The 27,508-nt window shown below is 49.4% G+C and overlaps 1 protein-coding gene across 1 annotated transcript in view; it reads right to left on the bottom strand.

Moving 5' to 3' along the window:
• Positions 1-281: 281 nt before the first annotated feature.
• EGFR (epidermal growth factor receptor) overlaps positions 282-27,508 on the bottom strand; it is a 204,033-nt gene continuing 176,806 nt past the window's right edge. The window contains exons 20-28 of the mRNA XM_035026493.1: positions 22,953-23,138; positions 12,550-12,705; positions 11,572-11,647; positions 7,996-8,142; positions 6,442-6,539; positions 5,112-5,279; positions 4,692-4,739; positions 3,878-3,980; positions 282-3,145 (exon numbers count right to left, since the gene is read on the bottom strand). Of these exons, the coding sequence (XP_034882384.1) occupies positions 2,787-3,145; positions 3,878-3,980; positions 4,692-4,739; positions 5,112-5,279; positions 6,442-6,539; positions 7,996-8,142; positions 11,572-11,647; positions 12,550-12,705; positions 22,953-23,138 (1,341 nt within the window). The 3' untranslated portion in view covers positions 282-2,786. The remainder of the gene's footprint in view (positions 3,146-3,877; positions 3,981-4,691; positions 4,740-5,111; positions 5,280-6,441; positions 6,540-7,995; positions 8,143-11,571; positions 11,648-12,549; positions 12,706-22,952; positions 23,139-27,508) is intronic.

Below are 27,508 nucleotides of genomic sequence, written 5' to 3'. Positions count from 1 at the left end.
GTCAACAAGGAGGAATGGAAGAGATGGAGTGTAAGCTTTGAACTCTGGCCAAGCCGGTGCTCTGGAGGGCCCCCTCTCCTCGTCTGCCCATAGTGATGGTGGGGGTCCCTGACTCGGGCTCTGCTGCCTCAGGCTCTGAAGCATCTCCAAGCCCCCTCTGCACCTCCCGGGACAGCCAGCCATGGTGAGGACACTGTGGGAAACACAGTTTTAAAATCCAGGGAATTCAGCAACTAGATTCTATGCAGGAAAACGGAAATACAAAGGAGAAAAAGCTTGAATAGTTTTCGCTGTTTTATTATGTTATAGCAAAATATTGTAAATTACAAAAATACTAGGATTTAACTGCTACAGTTGGACTGACATACAGTTGCTCTCCCTCAATCACTTGTTTCTTGATGAGTAAGTGGTAACAAAATGTGCATCCGTCTGTTTCCCAGGGCCGAATAAACTTCTGTGATGAAAATATTTATGTTCTGAGGTGAATAAATAATGGAAGTGGTTTACTGACAATGGCATCAAATTTTAGAGTCTTAGAAACATATAATCTTTTCACTCATCATTTTCAGATCCTGAGTGAGGACGCCACATTTTGGGCACTGGGGGAACGCTGCAAGCTAGATCCCAGGCTTAAAGGGACAGCTTGTCAAGATGCACAAATGCAGCTTTTCTCCCCCTTTATTAGCAGTTCCTCCGGCAGATGCTTTCTTGGTCAAGGTTTCCTCTGCTGGGAACACACTTCCATTTCCCTGGTGGCTGAGACCCTAGTCATGGTTTGGCCCAACTCTACCACTCCCTCCCTGATGAGCCTTCCAGGTCCCCCCAGGCAGGACCCACTCTTCCCTGCCGTGCTGTCCGTGCCTGGCTGACCTGTCTTTGCCTAGCACCGGTCATCTTATCTGAAGGTTTCTATTTATGAGTCAAGCCAATTCCCTGTGCTAAATTGTGGATTTCTTGGAATTGGGGATTATGTTTTATTTATTTTTATCTCTTTAGAGCCTATGCTGGGCTTGTATGGGTGCTTAAGAGTATCTGAAAACATAGTGGAATTGAATTGAATAGAGTTTATATTTCCATCGGGACAAAGTCAATCTACTGGTAACAAAACTGGGGCCCTGATCTGAGAACCAATAAATACTGTAACAACAAAAGGGAAATCTCATACGTGTGTGTGGCTGAACACATCCGTAGGCCGAAAATACTGTCTGAAACGTTTTTGCCTTGAAAGACTGGATATGGACTAAGAGCGTTTAACACCTCTGTACATAGGACTGCCATGAACCGGTCAGGTTGCGAGGACACACGAGGTGGAAAAACACTTGGTGCCCTAAATTAGCTGCATCCTCCAATGATAGGGAAATTGTCTTACGAGGGAATTTGTTTGTTTGTTTGTTTTTTCCCGAAAAACTACCTGTAGATGTTGTTAAGGCATTATCATCGATTTCAAACTCTGATTTCATATCTCCCACTTTAATTCCCCGACGCATAGTGTTTTTACTTCCCCCTGTAAAGTGTGCCCCCAGGGGTGAGGGCTGTCAGTTTCTGCTTGGTGGCCCCAGAGCCTGGATCCTTTCATTCACAAAGGGCGAGGAGGGGCTTTGGGGCAGCTTACCAGAGAGGGGAAAAAAAAGTACCCTTTGAGTAAAAAACTTCTAAAGTAAAATAAAAAGAAAATTATGTCCCATAAGTAGCCTAATTTGGCAGTAAGGGGCGGGGTGGGAGTTTTAGGAACAGCTTCTCATTTCTGCAGTGTCCTGATATATGCCCATTCCCCAACCCCCAAAGGACTTGATGTATTTTCTCTGAGACTCAAATTTGGGAGCCATGTTCTTGTGTGAACTTTTGCATTATTGTTCCGTCTTGATTAAAGGCTACTGGTCTGCATGCTGATCAAATACGAGCTGGTCCAGGTTACGGTTTGATGTACCGTCTCCTCTTACCGACAGGGAAAGCATACTGAGTTTTTCAAAACAGTGGAATGGAAAATAAAGAAATAAGTCCAATACTTATAACTAGAAAACACTGGTCAACCGATGACGAGTAAGTACCATGAAGAAATTTATATAAAAAGAAGTCTGAAGAAGAATTCTACCCCCTCCATTTCTTTTGCGCTCAGGAACGGTTCAAAGTGGCTTATCCTCTTGTACCTGCTATGATTTGCTACAGTACCAATCAGTCCTGCTTAGGACACAGAGTACTTCTAGTTTTTTTTGTTTTTTTTTTTTTTAATTGTCTTGCAGTGGAAGAATCTTGAAGCAGAGTCAGTGGAATCAAATGTTAGCTGGAAGACTCTGACCCTTGCTTCTTGGTCACAGTTGGGCCTGGATCAACTCCGTGCAGCAAGTGCTATGAGCAAGCTTCTTCCTCATTGGAAAAGCCCATGAGAAATAAAATCAATAATGACAATTAAAAGCCCCCAGGGTCCCCAAGCAATAAAACTCCTTATGCAATTTTTTTGGTTTTCTTTTGTTTTGTTTTTTATCAAATATACCTCATGGAGAGGTGAACTTCTGCCCAAAGACACAATATTCTTGCTGGATGCCTTTTTGCGGAGGCCTCACAGTTTGAAGACAAAGGAATGTCCCAGCAACTTTCCAAAGTGCATCTGAGGAGGGGGCGCTTCCTGGGTGAAGGATGGGTCCATCAGAGCACATATGGCCAAACCAGTCCACGGGTCCGAGAGTTAACGTGGGCGTGACTACCAGCACTAATGTGTAGCTGCCATGGCTTGGTCCCAGGGGGGGCGACACATCTGAGACGCTCATGTCCTACGCTCTCCTCCATGGTCATGCTCCAATAAACTCACTGCTGGGTGGTGCTACTCTCAGGTAGTCTGCATTTTCAGCTGCAGGGCCCTTGAAGATGCCATTTGACCTGGCTTCGTTGGGGAAGAAGTCCTGCTGGTAGTCAGGGTTGTCCAGGCTGATTTGGTGGTTGCCCTTCTGGGCCCAGAGGCTGGGGCCGTCGAGCGCACTGCTGACGCAGGTAGGGTGGGTGTTGAGATACTCAGGGTTGTCCACTGCGTTGCTGTGGGGATTCTGGTAGTGAGGGTCTCTGCCAGGAGCTGGATTCAGAGGCTGATTGTGATAGACGGGGTTCTGGACGGAACCCGCAGGCCTTTTGGGAACGGATTGGTTTATGTATTCTGAAACGGAAAAGAAATCACAAGTGAGGTAATCAGCAAAGCCTTAACCCCCGCAGGATTTTCCATCTGTACGTCTGAACCCTGTCGATGTTCTTCCACGAGGCAACTGAGGGTAGGGGGCGTCTGGCAAGATGACTATCTTGCTGTTGGCTGCAATATGTTCTTTTCTATAATTCTGAAAGCAGTGGGCACATTTATCTCCTGCCAATTTAAAGTTCTCAAAAGGACAGGCAGCCTTAAGACGTGTGTGTGCACACAAGAACATCTGGGGATAAAGCTGAGATTAGGAAAATACATGTTTCGTTGGCTAAGAATGGAGCCAGGATCGAATTTGTCACATGCGTGCGTGAACACACACTCACCCACACACACAATCATACCCACACACGCTTGCTCCCACTCTCTCTCTCACACACACACACGCACACGCTTGTGCACACGTGCCCGCATCTTTTGATGTTTGCCTCAAATTCTAGAAAATCTGCGAACTGATCCTAAAAACACACCTCCCGGCCGGACACGGCTTGAGCTCAACACAAAGACCCGCACGCATGCTCAGCTGTTCCGTGTTTTCTGCCTCTTACTCCTTACTTCGTGTCTGCAAACTCGCCACCGTGTCCACTTCTGGACTGGCTTGAGGGAAGCAAGCAGCCTGGGCACCAGGGGATGGAGGCCGGCCCTGTTGCATGGGGAGGCCGCGGAGCGCGACCTTGTCCAGGGTGAGCCACTCACCAGGTGCTGGGAGGAAAGTGTCATCTATGTTGTCCTCGGTCAAGGTGCCAGTGGGGTCTGAGCTGTACCGCTGCAGGAAGCTGTCTTCTTTGAGGGGGCAGCTCTGAGGGGAGGAAGTAAGGCAAGGTTACCCCAGTCAGTGCTGCTCAGACTTCGAAGTGTATAAAAATCACCTGAGATTTTGTGAAACTGCAGATTCTGATTCAGTAGGGTCCACGACAGCGCCTGAGACTCTGCATTTCCCACAAGCCCCCGGGGTGACGCCCATGCCGGGGGCCCACAGACCACAGGGCGAGTGGCAAGGACCTGGTCAGTGCTGTGCACCAGGGCTTTGGGCAGTGACAGAAACGTTCTATGATCTCTGCCCTTCAAGATGGTCACCAGTTTACACTGAAATAGACGCGTGTGGCTCTTGGCTTCTATACTGGGAAGTACAGGTCTCGATCAAGGCTTCGCACCAAGCATCAGCATCACCTGGAAGGCTGACTCCAACACGGATGGCCCGGCTCTGCCCCTCGCATTCCTACCTCCGTAGGTCTGGGTCGGCGGCTCGACAGTTTGCGTTTCTAACAAACCGCCAGGTGATGCTGCTGTAGGTCCACAAACCCCATTCTGAACAGCCCTGCGATCAGTGAGAGCTAACTGCTGGCCTTAGGGTAGGGGGTCAGGGAAACCATAGGGGGAAGGAAGGAAGGCAGGCAATTCAGGAAGGAAAATCGAGGTTAGTTGGGGTAAGGTGGGCATCTTCTATGTGCAGTAGAGCCGTGATACGGAGCTGTTACTAAATTCGGGTTTATGAGGTGTTCATACGTACCCCATTTCTGTCAATGCAAGCCACGGTGGAATTGTTGCTGGTGGCACTCTGGAAAAGAATCGAAGTTGTTGAGGGTATGTGTGCATATTCTCACCCATGCCCACTGAACGCAGGAGGTGGGGTCTCAGGGAGTGGATACAATTAAAGGCGCTTCACTTTGTCTTGACCCATTAGCTTCAGAAAAACTAGGTTAGTTCTGACCTAATTCTGGCCCCTAGTAGACCTAAAGAGGTTACGGTCCAGTTGCTGCAATGTCATAAAAGAACTAATACACTTGACTGATTCAGTCTGACTTTGGCTTGACCATTTGGTTAAAATCGACTTCTCTGTCTCTGAGTTCTACTAGATGGGTATCCCTGTCTCTGAACAATTCATTCAAAGCAGCAGACCTGGCGCTTGAGAAGCAGCGACATTTCGTACCAGAGAACTTAGGAGGGGGGTCCGGGATGTGGAGGGGCTATGGAAGAAGCCCTGCTGGGGGATGAGGTACTCATCGGCATCGACAACGTCCTCCATGTCCTCTTCGTCCATCAGGGCGCGGTAAAAGTTGGAGTCTGTAGGGCTTGACAAATGCATCCTCTCATCCCCCTGGTGCAGAGGTTTTGAGACAACTGGTAAGGCCCAGAGAGGTGCTATGCCACTTTTTTGGCAGACGCCTCTCTGTTTGGCAGTTTGGTTCTAATGCGATCACCCTGGTTCCTTCCCTCCCCCACCTGACGTTAAAACATTAAAAATTCTTTGATGTTTAAAAGCTCCTTAATGAAACAGAAACAGCTTAAGAGGAAGAAGAAAGGGATGAAGGAACAGCATTTGTTGAGTGTGTCCTATGCTGTCAGGTGCTGCGATCTTGTAATTTATAAAAAGACATTTGTCCCTCCTCCTGGCATAGACCTCTTAAGGAATCTCCCAAGTGGTGAGAGTGACCAAGGTGTGTTTTTTTATTTTGACGAGGGGCTTTAGGACCACACTGAGGGATGGGGGATGGTGGGGGGGGGGGACCAACCAGAGATGAGGGGATTGGAACTTCCGGTCCGTCACCCTCCCTGATGTCCTGCAATGGGGGAGGGGCTGCAGGTGGTCAATCACCATTTGGCCACTCATTTAACCAATAACACCTATTTAATGCAGGCTCCATAAAGCCCCACAAGGACTGGGTTCGGAGAGCTTCCGGGTTGGTGAACACATGGAGATTTGGGGAGAGCCACCTAGCTGGCGTCAGGGAATCGCTTGCTGGGAGGTGTGTGGAAACCCCCTTCTCCCCACCCCCCAACACACACGTGCCAGAATTGCTAAGCAGAATCTTCAGGTGCCATGTAAATTATTCTGCATACATGATTTCACTGACTTAATGAAAACAGCCCCGTGAGTTTGGTTTTCTTAACCTAAAGCACTAAGCGGAGACTCGGGGATTTGGAGTGAGATCTGCAGCCACCAAAGCCCTGCTTCTCCATCTGATGGAGCAAAGGCCCTGGCAAACCGAAATATGAAGACGACACACGGAACGGAGTATGTCTGGATGCTAGAGTTCAGACGAGAATGGCAAATGGAGTCTGGGGGGCCCTACAAATGAACACTTAGGGCACAGTGTGGCCCGTGCCTTAACCAAGGCTTGCTCTAAGGCTTGCTGAGGATTTAAGGACGGGACCTGGGAGACAGGGACATCGAACTGGTACACAGTGGAACACAGGGATACTGGACGCTCATCAGAGGGACTTCTCCCAGTGGAAGCTCAGAGACTGTGATCTGGTACCTGGATGACAAGGTAGCGCTGGGGGTCTCTGGCCATTTTGGAGAATTCGATGATCAATTCACGGAATTTTGGGCGACTGTCTGCATCTATCATCCAGCCTGGGGAAGGAATGAGGAAAACAGTACAATTAGACCCTGAAAGAAATGATAAAGATGGCATTGCTTCCAGAAAGCATTTATGGTGAGACGCTTTTAGGCAAGGAAGTGATGCAGAAACCGAATCTTTGTGATAGGCTCTTTAGTCTTGGCAAACTCGCGCTGATCACAGTTTAAAGACCATGATGACATAAAATACCTGAATCAGAATGACAGCACCGTCCTCTGATTTTCTATGCCTCTCTTCCTGGGGCCAGAGTTCTGGTATTATCACCTTAAGTGATCCAGCAGCCTTGGATACATCGCTCTTTGTGAACTGCTAAGACTGTAGGGAGCCCCGGTGTCCGGGCTCTTCGGCCAAGTCCTCAGTGGACATCTACTTTCATCTATATTCGCTTGCAAGCTGAAAACTAGATTCAATTTAGGGAAAGTTAGGGACTTTAAGAGCCCCGGGGTTTGGGAACTCTGCACCCTGATGTCTTACATCCTCAGTCACCAAGCACGCAAGTCAAGGGGGTGTTCCAGGGCCTTCCCTAGGACACTGGTGAACCTCGCCAGCCCATTTGATTACACAGTGATCTAAACCTGGATTAAACAAGCTGGAGGAACAGCGATCAGCTGGAAAGCCTTGTCTCTCTTGAGGGCTCACATTTATTTTTTATCGGCAGGCTGTCAAGTTATTTTAGGACAGACTGCTGTGCTGTGTGACCTCAGACGAATCATGTAACCTCTCTGGATCCCAGCTTCCTCAGTCCAAAGCAAGGAAGTTAAAGTAGGTTAACTCTGGGGTCTAAAGTTCGGAAAGGCATTAGTATTTACACCGACTTGGCCCCGTCATATTCCCTGTACTACTTTCTTGCGTAAGTGCTCACCACGCGTGGAATGCTATCCTCAGAGCCTGCTGAACTCGTGCTTCCGGCTGAACGACAGCACCGACCACGTTACACACTCTTGTTCAGATTAAAATATTTACTTGCTACGCTGCAAAAGACCTCACGGAGATCTATCATTTGAGAGGCTTAAGTCAAGGCAGAAATGTTGATTCTATCAGCCTCGTGTGCTTACTCATTGTTAGGCATTTAAAAACATTCGGTCTCTCTGGTTACAGGCTTCAAAACGTGCAGCGCCGTTTTCATCGAGCAACTCAGGGAAGAGAATATTTTGGTGTAATGGTTTCTGGAGGAATTTGATTTTACTTATTTGCTTGCAAACATGGGCACATGCCAAGTCACTGTGCTCAATGGGTCAAGGAAATGCTTCCTGAAGAATGCTGGGAGAGCGTATTTACAGATGTTTCTGGACTTCGGTGCCTGCCATAAAGAACGTGACAACGTTTTTTCCGGGAATCAAAGGTCTCAGTCTTTTGGCTACGGGCTGCAACACCTTTCTAGGCCCAACAAGGCACTCTGAGTGCCAACACCCGGGTAAGCCCGCGTGGATGGCCACGGCAGTCACTCACACTTGACCATGATCATGTAGACATCTATGGTGCATATGGGCGGCTGCGGGAGGCGCTCTCCTTTCTCCAGGATGGTTGAGATCTCACTTGCGGGGATACCGTCGTAAGGCTTGGACCCAAAGGTCATCAACTCCCAAACGGTGACTCCTGAGAGGATGAAGTAGTTGCTTTATGAGTTGATGATAGTCACGACACTTTGCTTTAGTCATCATTTAAATGTTTCTAACTTTGAAAACCTACGTTTCTGCAGCTTTGGGCAACCAGCTGGACGGCCAGAAGCCTCAGTGTACCTTTCTGTAAAGTGGGATAATGACAGTGTCTGTCTTATGGGATAGTTGTGCAGATCAAATAAGATAACGCAACTGAACTGTTCAGACAACGCCAGGCAAATAGTAAGTGGCCAATAAATGGTAAAACTTTTAGTAATAGCAACAAACACAACGCAACCACTATAATGACATAAGGAGCAGGAGTTCCACACTCAGACATCTGCCCTAAGCGACTTGTATATATGGAAGACGGAAACTGCAGACAAGGTTTATACAATGCACATTTTTAAATAATAATAAAAATTGGAAACCAAAAAGCCCTACGTTCTTTTTAATAAACATAAAAACCCCAGGGGTACCTGGGTGGCTCAGTTAAGCAACTGCCTTCGGCTCAGGTCATGATCCTGGAGTCCCGGGATCGAGTTCCGCATCGGGCTCCCTGCTCGGCAGGGAGTCTGCTTCGCCCTCTGACCCTCCCCCCTCTCATGTGCTCTCTCTCTCTCTCTTATTCTCTCTCTCTCTCAAATAAATAAATAAAATCTTTAAAAAAAAAAATAAAAAAAACAAAAACCCCATAAAAACCCCAAATCTTTTATTTCAAAAATAAATCAATCATGATTAAAAAAAAAAAATCAAAGCAGTAGTTTTAGAATTGTTTTTCCAGACCATCCCTGGGTTCTGATGATCCTTCCATCTCTGTGCCTCCCTTGATGGGATTCTCTGCTCTAGAAACCTGCACAGGGAAGGTGCACTGGGGTGACTCCAGTGGGATTGAGCCTAGGTCCCCAGACTACACAGGGAGGGAGCAGACACAGGATCCTGGCGGTTTCCTGATCTCCAGCTGGTCTGATGGTCCATTTTCTTTAGAGCTGTCCACTAGACACATGTTCCCACAGGTCTGCTTGGATTAACCAGGGGCCATCCCAGAACCAAACGACCTGAATATAGAGCATGCAAGATTGCAAAATGAAGCAAAGTAATGGTCCAAGGGCAAGAAAACAGATTCTTCTGTCCTTCCTCACCACAGTGTCAGTATGGACTTGATAAAAAAATAAAATCTCACTTCCAGATCCATGAAGTCAATTCATTCCCCTCTAACTAGGTTTAAACATTATGTATAAACATGCACAATGAATTCCTGTGGGAAGGCAAGCTTTTCAGGTTTTCAAGTAGTGTGTCTACCTGGTTGTAGCTTTGGAGAGAGCCTGGAACATGGTATGAATTCTCTCTCTTTTCAACTCCTAAGTGGAACGCATACATTCCTAGTTTATTAAAATATTTTGTCTTGACTGGAAACTAGAGAGCGGAATAATAGGATTTGTTTTTTAAAGATTTTTATTTATTTATTTGAGAGAGAGAGAGCGAGTGAGCATGCACAAGGGAGCAGGGGGAGGGGCAGAGGGAGACAGAATCTCTCAGCAGACTTTGCGCTGATCGCGGAGCCCGACGTGGGGCTCCATCTCACAACCCTGAGATCACGACCTGGGCCAAAATCAAGAGTCGGGCACTTTAATTGACTGAGCCACCCAGGCGCCCCAACAGGATTTGTTTTTTAAACTAGACCGTTAGGTTTGTGGTTTAACAATTCCAGTTACTGCCAGGGACGGCGGATTATAATCACTGACAACACAATTTCCACTGAAATGAAAAACACACGACCACTACAGTGAGGCAGACTTTCTGGTACTGCTTGTAATCATCCAAAGGCATTAAGTCACAGAATTTAAGAGTTTTCATTTATTCAACAGATGTGGGCCAACTCCGGACAGATGACGAGTTGGCCAAGGCCGCCTGCCACACGGAGGGCAAGGAGGGAAGTGCAGCCACGTGATTCTGGAAAAGTAGGAGGAGCCAGACCAGTGAGGAGCTCAGGTTTTGTTTGGAACATACGTGCAAAACCAAAGAAGGCTATTAAGCAGAGAATTAAAAGTCTGCTATGGTTTAAAAGTATTTTTTTGTCTGTTGTCTGGAGAACAGACGAATGTGGGCAGAACAGGGAGAGAGAAGACCCATCAGGAACCTGAGGAAAGGAGGCGACCACGGAGATGCCTCTGGATGGGACGCAGGAGTGGGAAAAGAAGCATTTCTTCTCATCCCCCTTGGGGAGGAGACACATCTTGAAAATGACTAAAATAACAAGGCATCAGAATAGCTTTATTTCCTTATCTAGTTCATTAATCGCAGGCAGTTCAGCTCACAGGTACATGGAAAAAATTCACTTATTCACTCAGAAAAATCTCTGTCTTCGTAAAGCCTGCATCCTAGCAGAAGAGACAGAGATCCCTGAAACTAAAATACATTTAAAATATTAGGAAGTTAAAATGCTATGAAAAAAGCCCCTAAGTGGATGATAGCCTGAATGATTTGTTTTTGTGATAATAACCAAATTCCTCTTGGACATTTGCCTCAATCTTGCTCTCCCCAAATACCCATTTCTACGGAGATGGGGTGGCCCCTCACCCTCACCCCCGTTGCTTTAGCAGTGGGAATAGACTGATAATTCACAGAGAAATGTATCAGGTGAGCTATTCTGCGGGCTTCCAGCAGATTGCTGGGCTCGTGAGGACCGACCGTGAACAGGTGTAAACATGGCAGCCTATGAGAATGTGTTAGTGACACCTTCTTAAATGGCGAGGCCCTTGTAGACTCAAGCTATCCTTTGTGCAAAGGCAATGAGGCAAGAACGGGAAAGCGTGTTGGAGAGGAGGGGCACGGGCCTGTGCAGGGCCACGGGGGGATTTGGAGGGGAAACAGAGAATCAGTCCTGATGAGATGTCCTCACTAGAGCTCCCAGCAATAACTATTTCCCTTGCTTCTTTTTCTTCCCCCCCACAGACACATCCTCACAGTGCCCTCTTGTCAAGCCATTCTCTCTGATACACAAAGACTACCATTCACTGCATGAAACAATAGCCACTGAGCTAGTCCATCACAAAACCTCACGTCTCTACCCGGAAAACCCCATTTGTCACCTCCCTTTGGTTGACTTCAAATCCATGGCAAGAGGTCAAGTTTGGTTTGATGTCGCAGGTCCAGGCGCTTCCTAAGTCCGAGCTCTCTTTCCCTCCATTACCCGCCCCCACCCTTGACAAGCTCACCAGTATCTCCAGTGACATGTAATATGCTAGTCAGCCTCCATTTCCTTTGCCATGTTTTCTCAGTAGGATAGACAGCAACTACTATGCTATTATTAGTCACTGTCTTGGAAGAAAGTATTTGGATGACAGAGCATAGAACGTAAATCAACAAACGATACAAGCGGGCTTCGGCTCAGTACGCATTCATTAGCATCAAGGTTTTGACTCACCATAGCTCCACACATCACTTTGGTGGGTATAAATTCGGTGTAAAATTGATTCCAAAGCCATCCACTTGATAGGCACCTTGGAATGATGAGAGAGGAAGTAATAAGATAGCCATTAGCTTCCCTCTGGTGCAAAAAATTAAATCACGTTGAAACAGATTACAAGTGACAAACGTGGGAAAGCCAGGCCACCCCACCCTGATACCCTAGGACCAGCGCTCCCTCCCAGCAGGAGCAAGTTTTAAATCTGGTAGAAAACAGGGCTATTCTTTTGGCCCCAGGTGTGGTTTCACGAAGGCCTCGGCTGAGGACCTTTGGTCTGTGGGCAGTTCTGGTGAACTGGGTGCACATGCTGTGGGCTGGGGGTCCTGGTGGTGCACTGTGGTCCTAGCCACCCCACGTTTATGGGAGTTTGGCTGCTTGGCTGACTGCTCGGAGCCATCCAGGTCAGAGAGAAACTTAAGAGGGGTACAGCCGATTCAGAGCTACTGGAGGGCCTAAAATGAGACTTGCACCCCGCCCCAGTGCTGGGAGAGAGCCCCCCGGAGGATCCCCAAGTCTGTCTGGGAGGAGGGAGCCAACCCTCCAAGAGTTACAGAGACCCTCGGGAGCTCTAGGAACGGCACAGGGAGTTTTCCATATTTCTGAGATGTCCTCAATAGCTGTGACATTTCCCAGCTGCCCTTCTGAAGCGGGGAGGTTGAGACCTAACCTTGGCTAATGGTCACCCGAAGATGGAGCTGAGCTCGTGTTTATTGGCTTTGGCCTCTGGACACGATAGAAACATCTGTTCTCACTCTCCCAGCAAATCCTGCTCTCAAAGCAGCCCCTCTGGTCTGTACTTCCAGAAGAAGACCCTGGCTAGACCCAGGTGTCAGTGGCAGTCGCTGCGCCCTCACCCAGAACGTTCTGAGAACGTCCCCTACATCGGTCAGTCTGCTGGTGAGAAAAAGCTCGCCGATCTACAAGCCAGCCTCTTACTTTGCCTCCTTCTGCGTGGTATTCTTTCTCCTCGGCTCCAAGCAGTTTGGCCAGCCCAAAATCTGTGATCTTGACATGCTGTGGTGTCTTCACCAGGACATTTCTGGCTGCCAGGTCGCGGTGCACCAAGCGCCGGTCTTCCAGGTAGTTCATGCCCTGAAACATGGGGCCATGCATGAGGGAAAGCATTGCTTAGCAGACCGCCCTGGAGAGCACAGACTGGGGTTCAGGCAGAGATGGCAAGGCACCTGCGCACAAAGCTTTGATGTCATGTCCACACTGGACTCGGAGCTTTCCACGTCAGGGACTGCGTTTGCCCCCGTCTGTGTGCCTCCCCTGACGGACACAGTCACTTGCACCCTGTAAACACTAGTAACTATCAACTGAATTGATGAAAAGACAAATTAATGAAGACATAATGAGCTGCTGACGTGCTAACTTTGCTCCATCTAGTGACTCCAGTTTTAAACCCAGATGAACCAAGTATCCGAGGGCAGTGACAGAGCAAGCTGAGACCTGGCTGGAAGCTTGTCTGGAACTTGGCAACCGTGCCACCTGCCTGGGGTCACCTTCCCGGCGCGTAGCTGACCTGTAAAGCAGGGAAGGTCAATGCTTCTCAGTGCTGTGAAGCCACATGCCCTCACGCTTTCCCGGACTACCTGCCGTGATCTGCTACCGATGGACAAGATTTTTTTTTTTTTTTCCAGTTTGATCTCCTTGTTTTTTTTAAATGAAATCACACGGACACTGAATTTGCTTTGACAAGGTGGCACTTCCCACCCACCCCCGCTTTGGTCACCTCCCTAACTCTGTGGCGATCAGAATCATCACTACTGAGAGAGAGCAAGAAAAGAATATTTGAGAAGCACGTAGCACAGTGCCTGACACACGAATGCCCGGAAATACTCCCTCTCGAGTCCAGTCCTTGCCCACAGCTTTCTTGCCGACTGTCACGAGCACTCGCAGCCTCTCCTTTTCCGTGCTCCGTGCCTGGCCAGCTCAGCCAAGCTCCCTGGGACCCTACCAAGCTCCAACCTGGGGACATGAGCTTGGCAGCTCAACCTCTACGCAGGGCCAGACTGGCAGGCAGGAGACGCTGCTAAGTTCTGCACACATCTTACGTTGTTGGTAGTACATTCTCTCCCACTTGCTCACGGATGTGCCTCTCTCTCTCCAGCCAGGGGAGTGGACCACGTTTCCAACTCCTTTACAGCTGACACTCATGTGCTCTCCAGCAAAGACAGGCACAGAAATGCTTACTGAAGCGCATGAAATGCAAACACCCGGGCTTCACCCACGCGGCTCTAGTCTCTGGCTTTCTCGAAGCTGCAGTGGGATCTCCGTGAGAGGGCACCTGCCGGGAGAACCTGCCCCTAAGGATGGATTCCCCAATTTTCTGGCAAATTCTGTGCTTCCTTTTGCATAGACAGTAGGTGAAAATTATTTGTGAAGTGAAATTAAAAATTTTTCTTTCTGGAGCAGAACCAACCATCGTAGGAAGCTAGGATCTTAGGAAGATGCTACCAGGAATTAGCCTCTGAGGGCTATTTTTGAGGCCTTTCTTTGGAAAAAAGATGATTAACCCCCATGTCTCCCTTCTCCCTCGTATTTTCTAGAAAGTTCCTGAATGTTTACGATGCTGTGTGATTTAAGTGTTCCCCTCCTAAGATTCCTCAGATGCAGCAAAATAAGGTTAACGGGGCTCATGTCTACTCAAGAGGAAACTAGCAGGTTCTCTCTGGCACGGCACTTCCAAATTAGGGATTGTTATTTAGGAACGGCATGTGGGGAGCGAGAGGGAAGGAGCAGAAGCCGAGAAAACTCCTCCAAACAGAGGACTGACTTACTACCCCATCACCTCTCCCCACGACCCCGTCACAGTATGCTCCATTCATCAGCTTCCATCTCTCCTGTGGTTCCTGGGACCCTGCTCAGTCCTCCTGTGTCTTATAAAAGAGCAAGGCCTCTATTTATTAAACATGGTGTACTCTTACCCATTCAAAATGGGTTAATTGTGCTTGGCCTCTTGCCTGCTGAGGCGCAACATCTGCATTCCAGGCTGTATGAGCTCACTCGTTCTCTCTCTCACCCGTTTTCTCTTTTTCCTTCCACCCTGTGTTGCTGACCCTGCTTCCTTGGATATTTCCCGAAGACTTCCTCAGTGGTAGGTGCTGAGTCACTGTGGCATGGCTGGACACACAGGAACCAGTCCATCTTGCCCTGTCCCTCTTGCTTTATTTCAAATTTGTGTTTTCTGAGTTCCTTAGACCCACAAGGGGCGGTGGGGGGGGGGGTTGGGGGGGGTGTGGGAGGCCTTCAGAGGATATTTCCAGCTTCACTCAACTACCATCTCCAACTTTTCATTGTGCCTCTTTAAATGCCCCACAGTCTGTACACTGGACACGTTTTTCACAGAAGTTTGTTGAAAAATGAACAGATGAGGGGCGCCTGGGTGGCTCAGTCGGTTAAGCGTCTGCCTTCAGCTCAGGTCATGATCCCGGAGTCCTGGGATCAAGCCCCGCATCGGGCTCCCTGCTCCGCGGGAAGCCTGCTTCTCCCTCTCCCATTCCCCCTGCTTGTGTTCTCTCTCTCGCTGTCTCTGTCAAATAAGTAAATAAAATCTTAAAAAAAAAAAAATGAACAGATGAAAGAATGAAGGAGTGATATAGCGGCTGACGGTTTTGAGCACTGACGATGCGCCGCGTGTTTCCAACACATCTTCCAAGAAGCCTCCGCGGGGGCCAGAGTGCCGGTGAGCCGCAGGACCACCCTGAGAGCCGCCCCAGCGGGTCCAGAGGCCGGTCAGGCCTAGTGCTCTGAGTCCCTGAGACCACCAGTGGGACCCAGTCCTGATTTCCTGCTGGGGCCTCCACGTGAAACTTGCCTGCTGGCCCAGAGGCTGCTTGAGATGTCAAAGAAGCTCGAAATAAACAAAAAACCCCAGCCGCCCAGCCCCTTGGCTCTGTGCCCCGGGGTAAGTCCACGTTGTTGTGCAAACCTAATAAATTGCCCCGGGCCCCGCCTCCGCCCCCCGGGTCTGTAAAGGACCAGGACAACTTTAATAAATGGTGACGTTTCCTGAGACTCTCCGTCCTCGGGGAAGGCTTGGGAAAGAGCCGTTTATGTCTTCTGGGGCGCACAGCTAATCAGCCAGAGGGGTTTAAATCAGAGAGGATTTGGGGGCGGCCAGATTCGGCTCATTTGAACTCAGATAAAACTCTATTCATCAGTCTCTGTCCCACACCATCGAGGCAAGTTTAAAGGGCCATCTCGGTGCCCGGCGAAGTTATATTTTAACCAGTCAGTCGGCAGAGATAAGAGCCCTGATCAGAGTCCATCTAAACAGACACCACAGGAAGCGTATCAGCCTGGGCCTCAGTGGGGCCTCTTGGGAAGCTCATTTCCGGATTCCTCTCCGAGAGCCTCACTTTAATTTAAATCAACGTACTTATTTTTGTTAATTACTACAGGACAGCTAGGACGAATTCTGAAACTCCAAGGTCAGCAGGGAGTTCGAAGAGCCAGCCTGGAACCTCAAAGCACAGGGGAGACGCACAGGGATATGCCTCAAACGGCTGTTAAGGGTTTTTCTGGCACGACACCTACGGAAGAAGAAAGGACTGGGGGTGGCTGGGTTTGACATTTACAGACTCCGTTTTCTGGAGGGCTGCAGCATCCTACGACTCCTGGGAGGAGTCCAGACTGACAGGACTGACAGGCTGCCACGGGGTCCACTTCTGTTCTGTTTCATAAACCGCCACGGGGAGAAGTCCCAAGCAGGACGTGCAGAGTACAGGAGATGGTTCTGGCAGAATGACATCGAGTATGGCTCACACACCACTGAGCCCCAGCCCTCAGGAGAGGTAGAAAAGTGTCAGAATTTCCGATCCCAGACAGAGCTCGGGGGGTGGCACCACAGTACTGTGACAGGGACGGGGGGACGGCCAGGCTCAGTGGCTTGTGGGTTCTGCCCTGAGCCATGTCAGCAAGTGCTGGTCAAGAGCGTGGACCTGGGAGCCAGGCTGCGAGGGGTCCAATCCTGATTTTGCTACTTACTAGCGCACGACCTTGGCAAATTACTTAAGCACCCCCGTGCCCCAGTTTCCCGGTATGTAAAGTGGGCTAATCAGATGGTTAACTGAGTTAAGCCATGCAGAACAGAGGATGGTGCCCAGCAAGAGTCCTCTGCAGGGGCCGGTGAGTGTCATGGTTTCCTCCTCCCCCGCCTTCTCCATCCATTTGCTGTGAGCTTGAATTAGGTCGCTGTCATAGCTTGCTTACATTACAGCTTCCCAAAGACTCTGATCACGCATAGACTCCTGAGAAGCACCCTCTGCTTTTGAGATGAAGCTGTCTTTTTGTGTGGGCATGCAGGGCCCCGCGGGGTCTCTGCGCGTCCTCCCCAGCTCAGCACTGCTGCCCGTCCCTCCGCTCAGCATCTCTCAGCCACTGAGCCGCTCTGCATTCTCACCACTGTGCAATGGTCATGTCTCAGCGGGTGCACCACCGGGACGGGGGCAGGCCTCTCCCTCACATCCCCAGCACACAACTCCCGAGGCTAAGAGACAGGCTGCCTTGCCTGCCCACCTCCTCCGTGCCCGCCACTGTCCTCCCAGCACCTGGCACCCGGCTGACAGTCCAAGCCCCCCTCGCTGGTCCCCACATGCCCTTCATAGCAGCCTGTGGGACTGTGGTCCTCCACGCACCCAGCTCTCTCCTGCTCTGACCACTCTCTCCCTGTAGCATAGCACTCTAGCTCTGTATGGATCTGTTTCCCTCACGTCTATAAGTTGGGGAGAAAAGAAATTTTGTCTTATTTATGTATCTATTGCACATGATTCCTAACACTGGCAGATAAATGCCCAAGCAATTGTTAAGTGAAATATTTAAAAGTTGATATTTTGATACTTTTGATTTTTTTTTTTTTAGAGCGAGATCGAGAGAAAGAGAGAGAGGCAGAGAGAGCACAAATGGGGGTGGGGGGCAGAGGGAGAGGGAGCAGCAGACTCCCACACTGAGCAGGGAGCCCGACATGGGGCTCAATCCCAGGACCCTGGGACCATGACCCGAGCCGAAGGCAGACGGTTAACCATCTGAGCCACCCAGGCGCCCCGATCCTTTGATATTTTATTTTATTTGTTGTTATTATTTTTTAAAGATTTTATTTATTTATTTGACAGAGAGAGAGACAGCGAGAGCAGGAACACAAGCAGGGGGAGTGGGAGAGGGAGAAGCAGACTCCCCGCCGAGCCGGGAGCCCAATGCGGGGCTCGATCCCAGGACCCCGGGATCATGACCTGAGCCGAAGGCAGACGCTTAACCATCTGAGCCACCGAGGCGCCCCGATACTTTGATATTTTAATACCACAGTACCTTCTGGCTTTTTGATGACATACTGCAAAGTGATCATTTAGACTGATTAAATTTAACTGTAATCTTTTGTGGAACATTTAAGAATAAATTAAAAAAATAATCCAAATAACTGAAATGGCTGGTAATGGGATCGGCTGTTTGGCTCTGTCACTGATCTGATCTTGTTGCCTGGGAGTTTACGGAGCAGCATGCTTTACAGGGGAATCAGCTCAGGTGAGTCCTCCTTCCTGAGGATGGAGGCAAGAGGCCAGTGGTGAATCAGCACCCTTGGGCTGCACGGTTAGTGGGGTAGGGGCTGCGCCTTGAACCTCACCTTGATGAGTCCTAACCTGCAGCACAGAAGGAGACGGCCTGGGTGGTGAAGGCCAGAGCCCAGATGGGACCAGGACGTGGTGCACAGAAGTGGGGTCTCCTTGCCACCCAGCCTGGGTAGACTAATGGACTGTAGCTCCTTTGCTACTTCCTTGACCGGCGGGATTTTCCTCCTCTCACACCCCTGCTTGTCTATTTTATGACCACAGTATAGTGTGTCAACATGGGTTTCAAGACAGGGCACCCAGAACTGAACCCAGGCGGCCCGGACTGTGCTGGCTACATCTGGGTGGAATGATCCCCTTCTTGCCCCTCACTTGGACGGGATAACCTACAAATGGCTCAGCCCGTCTTGTCTCCCTCCCCTCTTAGCTGCTCACAAGCACTGATCGTTCTGACAAATGTGTGGCCAATGAAGACACCCGGGGCTTCTTCAAATGAACTGAGACCAAACTAAGTAATCCTGTATGCTGAAAAAAATAAATCCTTTGAAGTGACTTTTTAAGTTAGTCCTCATTAAACTGTATCCCCTAGATCGACTTAAACACAGTTGTGGTCAGAGGATGAGGCTGCAGAACGTGTCTTGCTCAGAGCCTCTCCCTCCTCCTTGTATCTGTCTTCAAACCTCTCCAGCGCCTGACCTCGAGGATCCTCAACTTCTGTCAATTACCTGAAAACTCAATTCTGTGAGACCTTAATCTGGGTTCGGTGATAAGCGAGCTCTTTTGTCCCAGAGGTTTGGGACAATGTCAGATTAGTCACAGTCTAGAGAGCTTTATTTATTGCAGGGCCTCGTAATAACGTGCACCGTGATGGATGCTCTAAGGGGAACAATCTGGCACAAAAGCAATGTTTTCCACGTGACAGGCTGATAAGATGATAGGATCTTTCAGATTAGAACATTTTATGACATTATGGCGCCATCTGATACAGTTTGGGACTTACTAGCTGGCTTATGTAGCCAGAAAAGAGTGGATACACTTTCTGAGGCAACCAAGTCCCAGCAAGTGTGAGCCACCCTGGGCCTCCTGAGCCAGGAGCTTAGGAAGCAAGGATCTTTCTGACTGGGGAGGAGGTGGTGTCTCCACCAGCTCCTGAGGCCGGAGAACAGAATCCATTTCCACCACACTCGAGGAGGCTCTTCTGCTCTCCGGCCCATCCTGACTTCCTCCCTAGCCTACTCGCTTTTCTTTTCTTTTCTTTTCCTTTTGCCCAGGTGATAGAATTTGTCCTCTTAGCACTTTAGCCAGGACAACAAGCTTGCATAACAGTGGCCGGCTCTCCACCAATATTTAGAAAACTTCCCAAGAGAGTCCATGCCTTTGTGAATCAAGGCAGGACATTTATAAGTCAATAAATCCCACTTAGAAAATGCCAGGAGTTCAGTTTCTGGTCAGCCACGAAGCGTTTCTGGGTAGTTTCACTTCCAACTTCTACAAAGAAAACTGCTTAATACTTAGATAAAAAGTCACTAACCCAAGAGCAAATTTCTCTCTTCATAACGGAGGAAATCATTTCTTTCCTTTCCCTCCAGGGACAGGCACTCCATCACTGCAGCTATTCAAATTCAGTGGGAAAGGGTTTCTCTTCTGAATCAAAAAGCAAATCTATCCCAGAGAGCTAACGACCACAATCTGGAAGGGCTTCAATGTGAAGTAAAGTGAAACAAAGTACAAGAGGCACAATAGTGGATTTCAGTAACAGGTAAAATAAATTCCCATCTTTGTAGACGCCAGGGCTCGGGCAGATTGAAATGTAAGGTTGCAAAGGAGAGAGAGAGGAGGAAAGCTCAAGAACGAGAGAAGATCTGGAAACAGGAGATGCTGCTCTAAGAAACGGACGCTGATAAAGACAAGGCTTCAGCTTAGATTTTAGTCATTGATCCAACCTAATTTAGCCAAAATAGGGGCAAAGAAATGGACAAAGGGAACATTTAGCGAGCACTGCGTGCCTGTGGGACCGCTGGTAGGTGCTTCCCGGAGCTAATTTGGTGTCATCCTCACTACCCAAAAAACCCTAAGCAACTTGCCTGAGGTCACGTGGTTAATAAATGCCAGAAGTGAGACTGGAATCTACAGTCCTCTGGAACTGTAAGCACAGATCTGTGCTGGACAAAACTTGCTGGGGCTATGTGCCCCATCGCCAAGAAGGGTCACTTTCGTGGAGCTGTGGCCTGACGTGAGATGATGAGAGAAGAAATGCTAACTATCCCGACACCCTCTGGTGAACCGGGCCTAATGAATCAAGCAGAAGCTTGGCCACAGGTGTGCAGAGCTCTCGACCGCCTGCCCAGGGTGGGGATGGCCAAGACACCATTCTTACAGAGCTCACCGTCCACTTGGGGTCGGTGGGCACAAACTCAAGTGGACCGGTAAATAAGCCAGATCTTCCCAGGTAGCAGTATGTGCTAAAAAGAAAATAAAGCAGGGGCACCTGGGTGGCTCAGTCGTTAAGCGTCTCCCTTCGGCTCAGGTCATGATCTCAGGGTCCTGGGATCGAGCCCCGCATCGGGCTCCCTGCTCAGTGGGGAGTCTGCTTCTCCCTCTGCTTCTCCCTCCCACTTGTGTTCTCGCTCACTCTGCTCGCTCTCTCTCTCAAATAAAAAAAAAAAAAAGAAAGAAAAGAAAGCAAACAAAGCAAGGTAACTTTGTATGGAGGGCCATATTCTCAGTTTCTTGCCATAGATAATTGGGAAAGAAAGCTAAGGAAGAATTTCTGGGCTCAGGAGTCCATGTATGAGTACTCTTCAGGAGTAATTCTATATTCAGTAAAACCTGCTTGGGGCTAACCACCACCTCCCCCAGATCAGCCACTGTTCTGCACTGAACAGGGCCCCCAAGTTTCATGTCCACCAGGAACCTCAGAGAGTGACCTTGTTTGGACACAGGGTGTTGTAGACGCAATCAGGTGAAGATCTTGGATGAAAGCATCCTGGATTTAGGGGTGACTGGTGTCTTTTAAAAGAAAGGAAAAGGCGATTTAGACTCAGGAACAGGGAACAAGGCTGTGCGAAGACCAAGGTAGCAATGGGGGGGGGATCATGAGCTCGGGGACAACTGGAACCACCAGAAAAGAAAAGGCAAGGACGGACTCGCCTCTGGCACCTTCGGAGGGGGCGGCCCAGCCGGCACCTTGATTTTGGACTGACCTCCAGGACTATGAGCAGATAACTCTCTGTTGTGGTCCACAACCATGAATTTGTGGTAATTCGTGGCAGCCTTAGGAGACTAATCCAGTCACACACAGAAGTAATAAGCATTTTCATAAAATCACTGCATGGGAGGCCCACACCCCTCTTCCGGGATCACTATCTAGTTCCAACGAAGAAGTCCTCTGTTCTGTGACCAGGTTATGGGTGCGAGAAGGCCAAGCACACCAGGTGGCCGGCGGTGGTCAGACGAGGTGCCGGAAGCCTCCAGGGGCTGCCGCTGAGAAATTGACACCAGACGGCACCGGAATAAACCGACTACAACTGCAGCCAGGGGAGGCACGGGCAGTCAGGGCCCAGACAAGGCCTCATGGAAGCCAGGCTTTCTGGCTCCGTGGCCTTGGCACACCCCTCCGCACCCTGCTCTGTGGAGGGAGCCAACGGGCAATGATACACACGCTCAGAAAGGGACCTGCCCACAAATGCCCTAAATTCAACTGAGTAAAACAGTGCCGGGAGAAAATAAAGAATTTAGCCATTTGGGGTGCAAGTAACTGGTGCAGTGCTAGGATCAAGAGGGAGAAGTTTGGGATTAAAGTAAGAAGTCCTTCGGAGGCCATGTGAATCGCTCAGTACCCAGCACATGGTTCTGCGGCTATCCTCAGCACGCAGGTGGGGCCACCTGTCCCCTGGCTGCATTCTCCGCCATCCCGTGCTCCGGAATGAGCCTGTTAACGGGGGAGGTGGGGCCCGTGAGGAACCCCAGCAAAGCACAAAAGCATCTGTTCACCTGCTAGTGCCCCTCCAACCTGCACAGCACCTGCCCTGTCTCCACAGCCCCCCTGTCCTCTGGGTCTGCCCAGCCCAGCCTCAGCCTCCTTGCTTGCCTTGTTAGCAAGTCCTGATGGGGTAGAAGCCACAGTTCCTCCTCTACTACAGATTACCCTAAGAGTCAACCAAAAGAACACCCGAGAAAGAACACTAGCATCAAACCATACTGAGCACCTAATAAAGCGAACATTGTTTAAATGTAGCTGAATAATTAGATTTTCACCATGCATGGGGACAGACCCTGATTGGATGCAAAAGGTAATCCATTTGATTGAGTCCAAAACAAAATGCATGTGGTACATACCCTCTTGGCAAATTTAGTTATCCCAGGATGGGGAACCCAATTGTTGCTTTTCCGGTTGCCTTTATTTTTCCCCCTTGCTGCTTTTTAAAGATTTTATTTATTTGACAGAAAGAGAGGGAACACAAGTGGGGGGCAGTGGGAGAGGGAGAAGCAGGCTTCCCACGGAGCAGGGAGCCAGATGCGGGGCTCGATCCCAGGACCCCGGGATCATGCCCTGAGCCAAAGGCAGACATTTAACCGACTGAGCCACCCGGGTGCCCCTCCTGTTGCTGCTTTTCTTTGCAGCTTTCGTTAGTCACACAGGAAGTGCGGTGGGGGGGGCGGGGGGGGGACAGCGAGCTAAGGTAGCTTCACCTGCTGTTTAGTGGGCGTATCTGCCCTACTCTCAGAGCTGCTATGTGCACACTCCTCCAGGCAGGTCCCCTCTCGATTTACCTTTGCAATCTGCACACACCAGTTGAGCAGGTACTGGGAGCCAATGTTGTCCTTGTGCTCGCGGACATAGTCCAGGAGGCAGCCAAAGGGCATGAGCTGTGTGATAAGCTGGACCGTGGAGGTCAGGCAGATGCCCAGGAGGCGGCACACATGAGGATTGTCCACGCTGGCCATCACGTAGGCTTCCTGCGTGGACAAGGGAAAAGCGTTAGAAGGGCTCCGCACCACGGCTAAAGGGACAGACCCCTTCCCAGGTTTAAAAAAAAAAAAAAAAAAAAGCAAAGCACAAACGTGATTTTGAGTTCCAAAATGTGTACACATACAGGACAGGGTAGCCCGTGTCCACATTCAGTGGACATTTATGTGGGGCCTATTACGTACATATTAGATGGTGAATTGACCGTCATTTTGTGGAAAACAGCACCCTCTGAGCGCAACGCAAGGAGTTCCCCAGTGGCAACACACTGAATGAAAATGGACCTGATGTCTCTGGGTTTGAGCATTGCTGCTGATGCCTTTGCTGGGAAGCTCTCTGTCCCGACGCTAAATAAAAAGCCGGCGTTGGTGGTATAGTGGTGAGCATAGCTGCCTTCCGAGGCTAAATAAAGCTGCCGCAGTTTAAAATGTCGTCAGGGCCTGCAGAAATCCATGCCTGGGTCCCTAAGGCTTGATAGCGACTTTCCCGCCAAATCGACACACACACACACACACACACACACACACGCAGAGATACGGCAGGGAGAGGTCCCCACGGAGGCCATCGATTCTCACCAGGCTGGAGACGCCCCTCCAGTGGGCCTGTTTCAGGCTTTGAATTGGACAGCGGGCATCACATTACAGGGACCCCAGACTCTGCTGGCTGCTCAGGATTCATTTCTTTTTTTTTTTTTTTTTTTAAATGTTTTATTTATTCATGAGAGGCAGAGAGAGAGATAGAGAGAGGGAGTGGCAGAGGGAGAAGCAGGCTCCCCGCTGAGCAGGGAGCCCGATGTGGGACTCAATCCCAGGACCCTGGGATCGTGACCTGAGCCAAAGGCAGAGGCTTAACCATCTGAGCCACCCAGGCGCCCCTCAGGATTCATTTCTGAACAGGAACAAGCCCCGCACGTGCATTACTCATCTGAAAAGGAAACTGAGGCCCGGGGATGCGAAATCTGTGTTGCCATCGGCCTCAGTCTTGAGCTCAGAAACCATGCTGCTCGTGGACACAGATCCATGACTATAGACTATTGTAACCCTTCTCCTATTCTTGGGCAGAGGAAGTGAGTTTATTTACACGTGTTCACACAACGGGGGCCCTCTCTTAAATCCCACCGAGAATTAGGGAATCCTCACTTTCCTCCCATAAATTCTGTCTCCCTTTCAAACACAAAAGGTGGTGACCTTTAAATCAGTTGTGAAAAGGACTACACGGCCTGCAAGAGAGAGCTCTGAGGTTCCTTTTTATATTTATATATTTATATTTATATAATATGTTTTATACTTCCAGCACTCCTGTGGGTGGAAGGTGGATTCAGGCATTGGAGGGGTGGGGCTGGGGCGGGGGTGGGGGAGACTTGGGATGAGAACACTGGAGGACCTGGAGGTGACCGAGGAAACAGAGTGGGGCTGGGGATGGAGGGCACATACACAGATTCCTGAACACAAACTGGATTGCACCTTGTTTCTTGCCTTAAGCCATCCTCTGGCCTCACAGTTCATGGGCAGCCCCACGCCTAGCACATCAGCCCCTCCTCCAGAAACCCCCCTTCCTCGTCCTCCTGGCTCTCAGCTCTCTTAACCCTCCGTCAGGCCCTGGGCCACAAGAGGGCCTTTGCCTGGAATGCCCTCCCACCTCCTCTTTCCTCGTCTGACTCCTCCTCCGAGGGGCCTTCCCGAATCCCCAGTCTTAAACTCTCCAGGCATCTTGCAGTTTTCTTCCTTGGGGGAGCCGGCTCTTCCCTGCCTGGGAACTTGCTAGAGATGCAAATTCTTGGGCCCTACCCAGGCCTTCGGTGCGAGATGCAAGGAGGTGGGGCCCAGCAATCTGTTTGAACAAACCCTCCAGGGGCTTCTGAGGGCTCTGGAGCACTCATTACATAATCTGCACTTAAATACTTGTGTGATTTTTGTAAAATGTCCTTCCTCCCCACCGTGCTCTTTGAGGAAAGGACTGCATTCTCAGCTCCTAGCTTTTGCCCAGTGCTTTTTAGCACTGTATTTTGCTGGTAAACACTGCTTATTTATTGCCTTGATATCCCCTACATGTTCTTGCTGCCTCGGCAAGTGGGGTTAATACTTGGGTGCGGTGCAAGGACCTACGTCAACTCTTTGGTCTTTGTAGTGGTACTGAACACATATTTAGGCAGGTAACTGCCCCAAAATGTCAGGATTGAACTACACTGCAATCATACAAAGCCAGAAATTTAAAACAAATCACAGACCATGCACTTCCGTTAACAACAAAAATTCCTACAGCTTTTAATATTCGCTGCAGAACGTTTGTGTGGGTGCTTTCCTGAGTGGTTAGGCCCTCTCCTTGCAAGCATAGCTGGCCTTTCTTTTCTTCTGTATTGTAAACATCATATCACAACATTAAAGAGCAGAGTAGACATTTGATACTTATGGACCTGCAAACATCCCTTAAAACTTGAGAAGGGCTGTTGATAAAAAGTTAGAATTGGAAAGCCCCGCACGTGCATTACTCATCTGAAAAGGAAACTGAGGCCCGGGGACGCGAACGGCTAACCAGGACACTCTGTGTCAGAGCTGGGCCCACATATGGGTCTCCTCACAAGGGCGACACCCTCTGCAAGCCCCCTCGTCACCCCCACATGCTGTTCCCTGCGGTCCCCTGCGATGCCCTGCTGAGTGCTCTGGTGAATGGGCTACCAGAAAGCTCCAGACCTCATTACACACACAGCACATACATAAATGTTTGCATTCTTTTTCCACTGCCTGCCCTAAATTTAAACTGGAAAGGCTATGGAAAAATTAATAGGCCATGTGATTGCCAGAAATGCACAAATCACGTCTCTCCCCCAAGTCTGGGAAACTGTACAACCATAACACCAAAGAAATCCTCTGGCCGTTCCTATTTTCTCAAGATCTGGTTGAGATTTGGAAACATATTGTATTCATTTTAGAGGGGAGAAAAATCTGCAAACCAGAGCAAATCTGAGCAGCCCATCTGTTGCGGGGCCGTGAGGAGCTGACCTGGACCCCGGGATCGGGGAACAGAGCACCGGGCGTGGGTGTTGGGCCACACAGAGCCTGGAGCTCTGCCAGATCCCCGATCCTATTAAAATCTGATAGAGCAACAGAACTAGGTCATCACTTCCGCCCCACCCCCAAGGACAATGGAGACGCTGTTTGGTCGGGTGTCCTGTTTGGTGAGCGCAGAAGTTAAAGTGAGCTTTGTTCTTAGCTGTTTATCTTAGGATTTCAAAGGTGTATTGTGGCCTGCAGCAAGAATGCTTGGTATTCCACAGCAATCTCTGAGGGGGACGCTGTGGCCAGGCGCCCATGTTCAGAGACCTCAAGGCTGATGTCTGAGTCACGTGGGACCGGGTCTCTGAGGCTCCGTGACCTTGAAAGTCTATTGTTTTGTCCCAATTGCCAAAATGATCTTTGGTGCCTGACTTCTTGCTTGTCTCCCTCATCTGTGAACTGTTTTAGGTTAAGAATTGGGGGAAAAGATTCTACTAGATTTTCAACTCCTTCAGGAAAGGCATATGCTTATTAGCCTTCAGAATGAAGAGTAGGTGCCCCCACATTTCTGAAACTGTATCAGTTAACTACGCCACAGTCAGCAGCTTCTGATCCCCACGGGGGAATCAGAGTGTCAAGTCCTGGGTGAGTGGGCCCATTTACAAGTGAGCGTGAGCATTTCAAAGGACAGGTGCAGCCCCATGGGCTGTCCTGTCGCAGAATTCACTTGCTCCTTAGCTCACTGTTGACACTGGCCTTGGACGTGATGTGATGGGCACTGGGTGCTATACGCAAGTGATGAATTACTGAACACTGCATCTGAAACGAATGATGTACTCTATGTCGACTAAGTGAATTTAAATAAAAAATTAAAAGAGAAAAAAAAAGAAAGCGGCTTTGGAATCACTGGCTTTTGCTTCCTAAATTTGGCAGACTGTCCCTGCTCCTTTCCTTCAGGGGCTCCCCATCACCCAGGCATCATCCCACACCCATGGGATTGCTGAGTTCTGGGCAGACTGAGCTTCAGGAAAAGCAGATGACAAGCCCTCTAGTTTGTCACCGAGGAACTGTGACACGAGAGAAGACAGGAGTTGAGCAGAAACCAGAATCAAAGGCAGGAATAAAATAACGGAGGGAGAAAAGGGGCAGTATACCAGACTGCGGTCTGGTATATAAGAAAGTCAAGAGAGAAGATCCTAAGAGTTCTCATGGCAGGGAGACACTTTTTTTCTTCTTTTGCTTTTTCTTTTTATCGTATCTACAGGCGGTGAAGGACGCCAGCGAAGCTTACTGGGGTAATCACCGTGCAAGTCAAGCTGTCTTGCTGGACACATTCAGCTAACACCATGCTGTCTGCCAATTATACC

This window comes from Mirounga leonina, unplaced genomic scaffold (assembly GCF_011800145.1).
Source record: "Mirounga leonina isolate KUSES-001 unplaced genomic scaffold, KU_Mleo_1.0 Mir_199, whole genome shotgun sequence".
In the NCBI taxonomy this organism is placed as follows: Eukaryota; Metazoa; Chordata; class Mammalia; order Carnivora; family Phocidae; genus Mirounga; species Mirounga leonina.
Note: the sequence above shows the minus strand (reverse complement) of the source record. Positions and strands in the feature narration are given on the sequence as shown.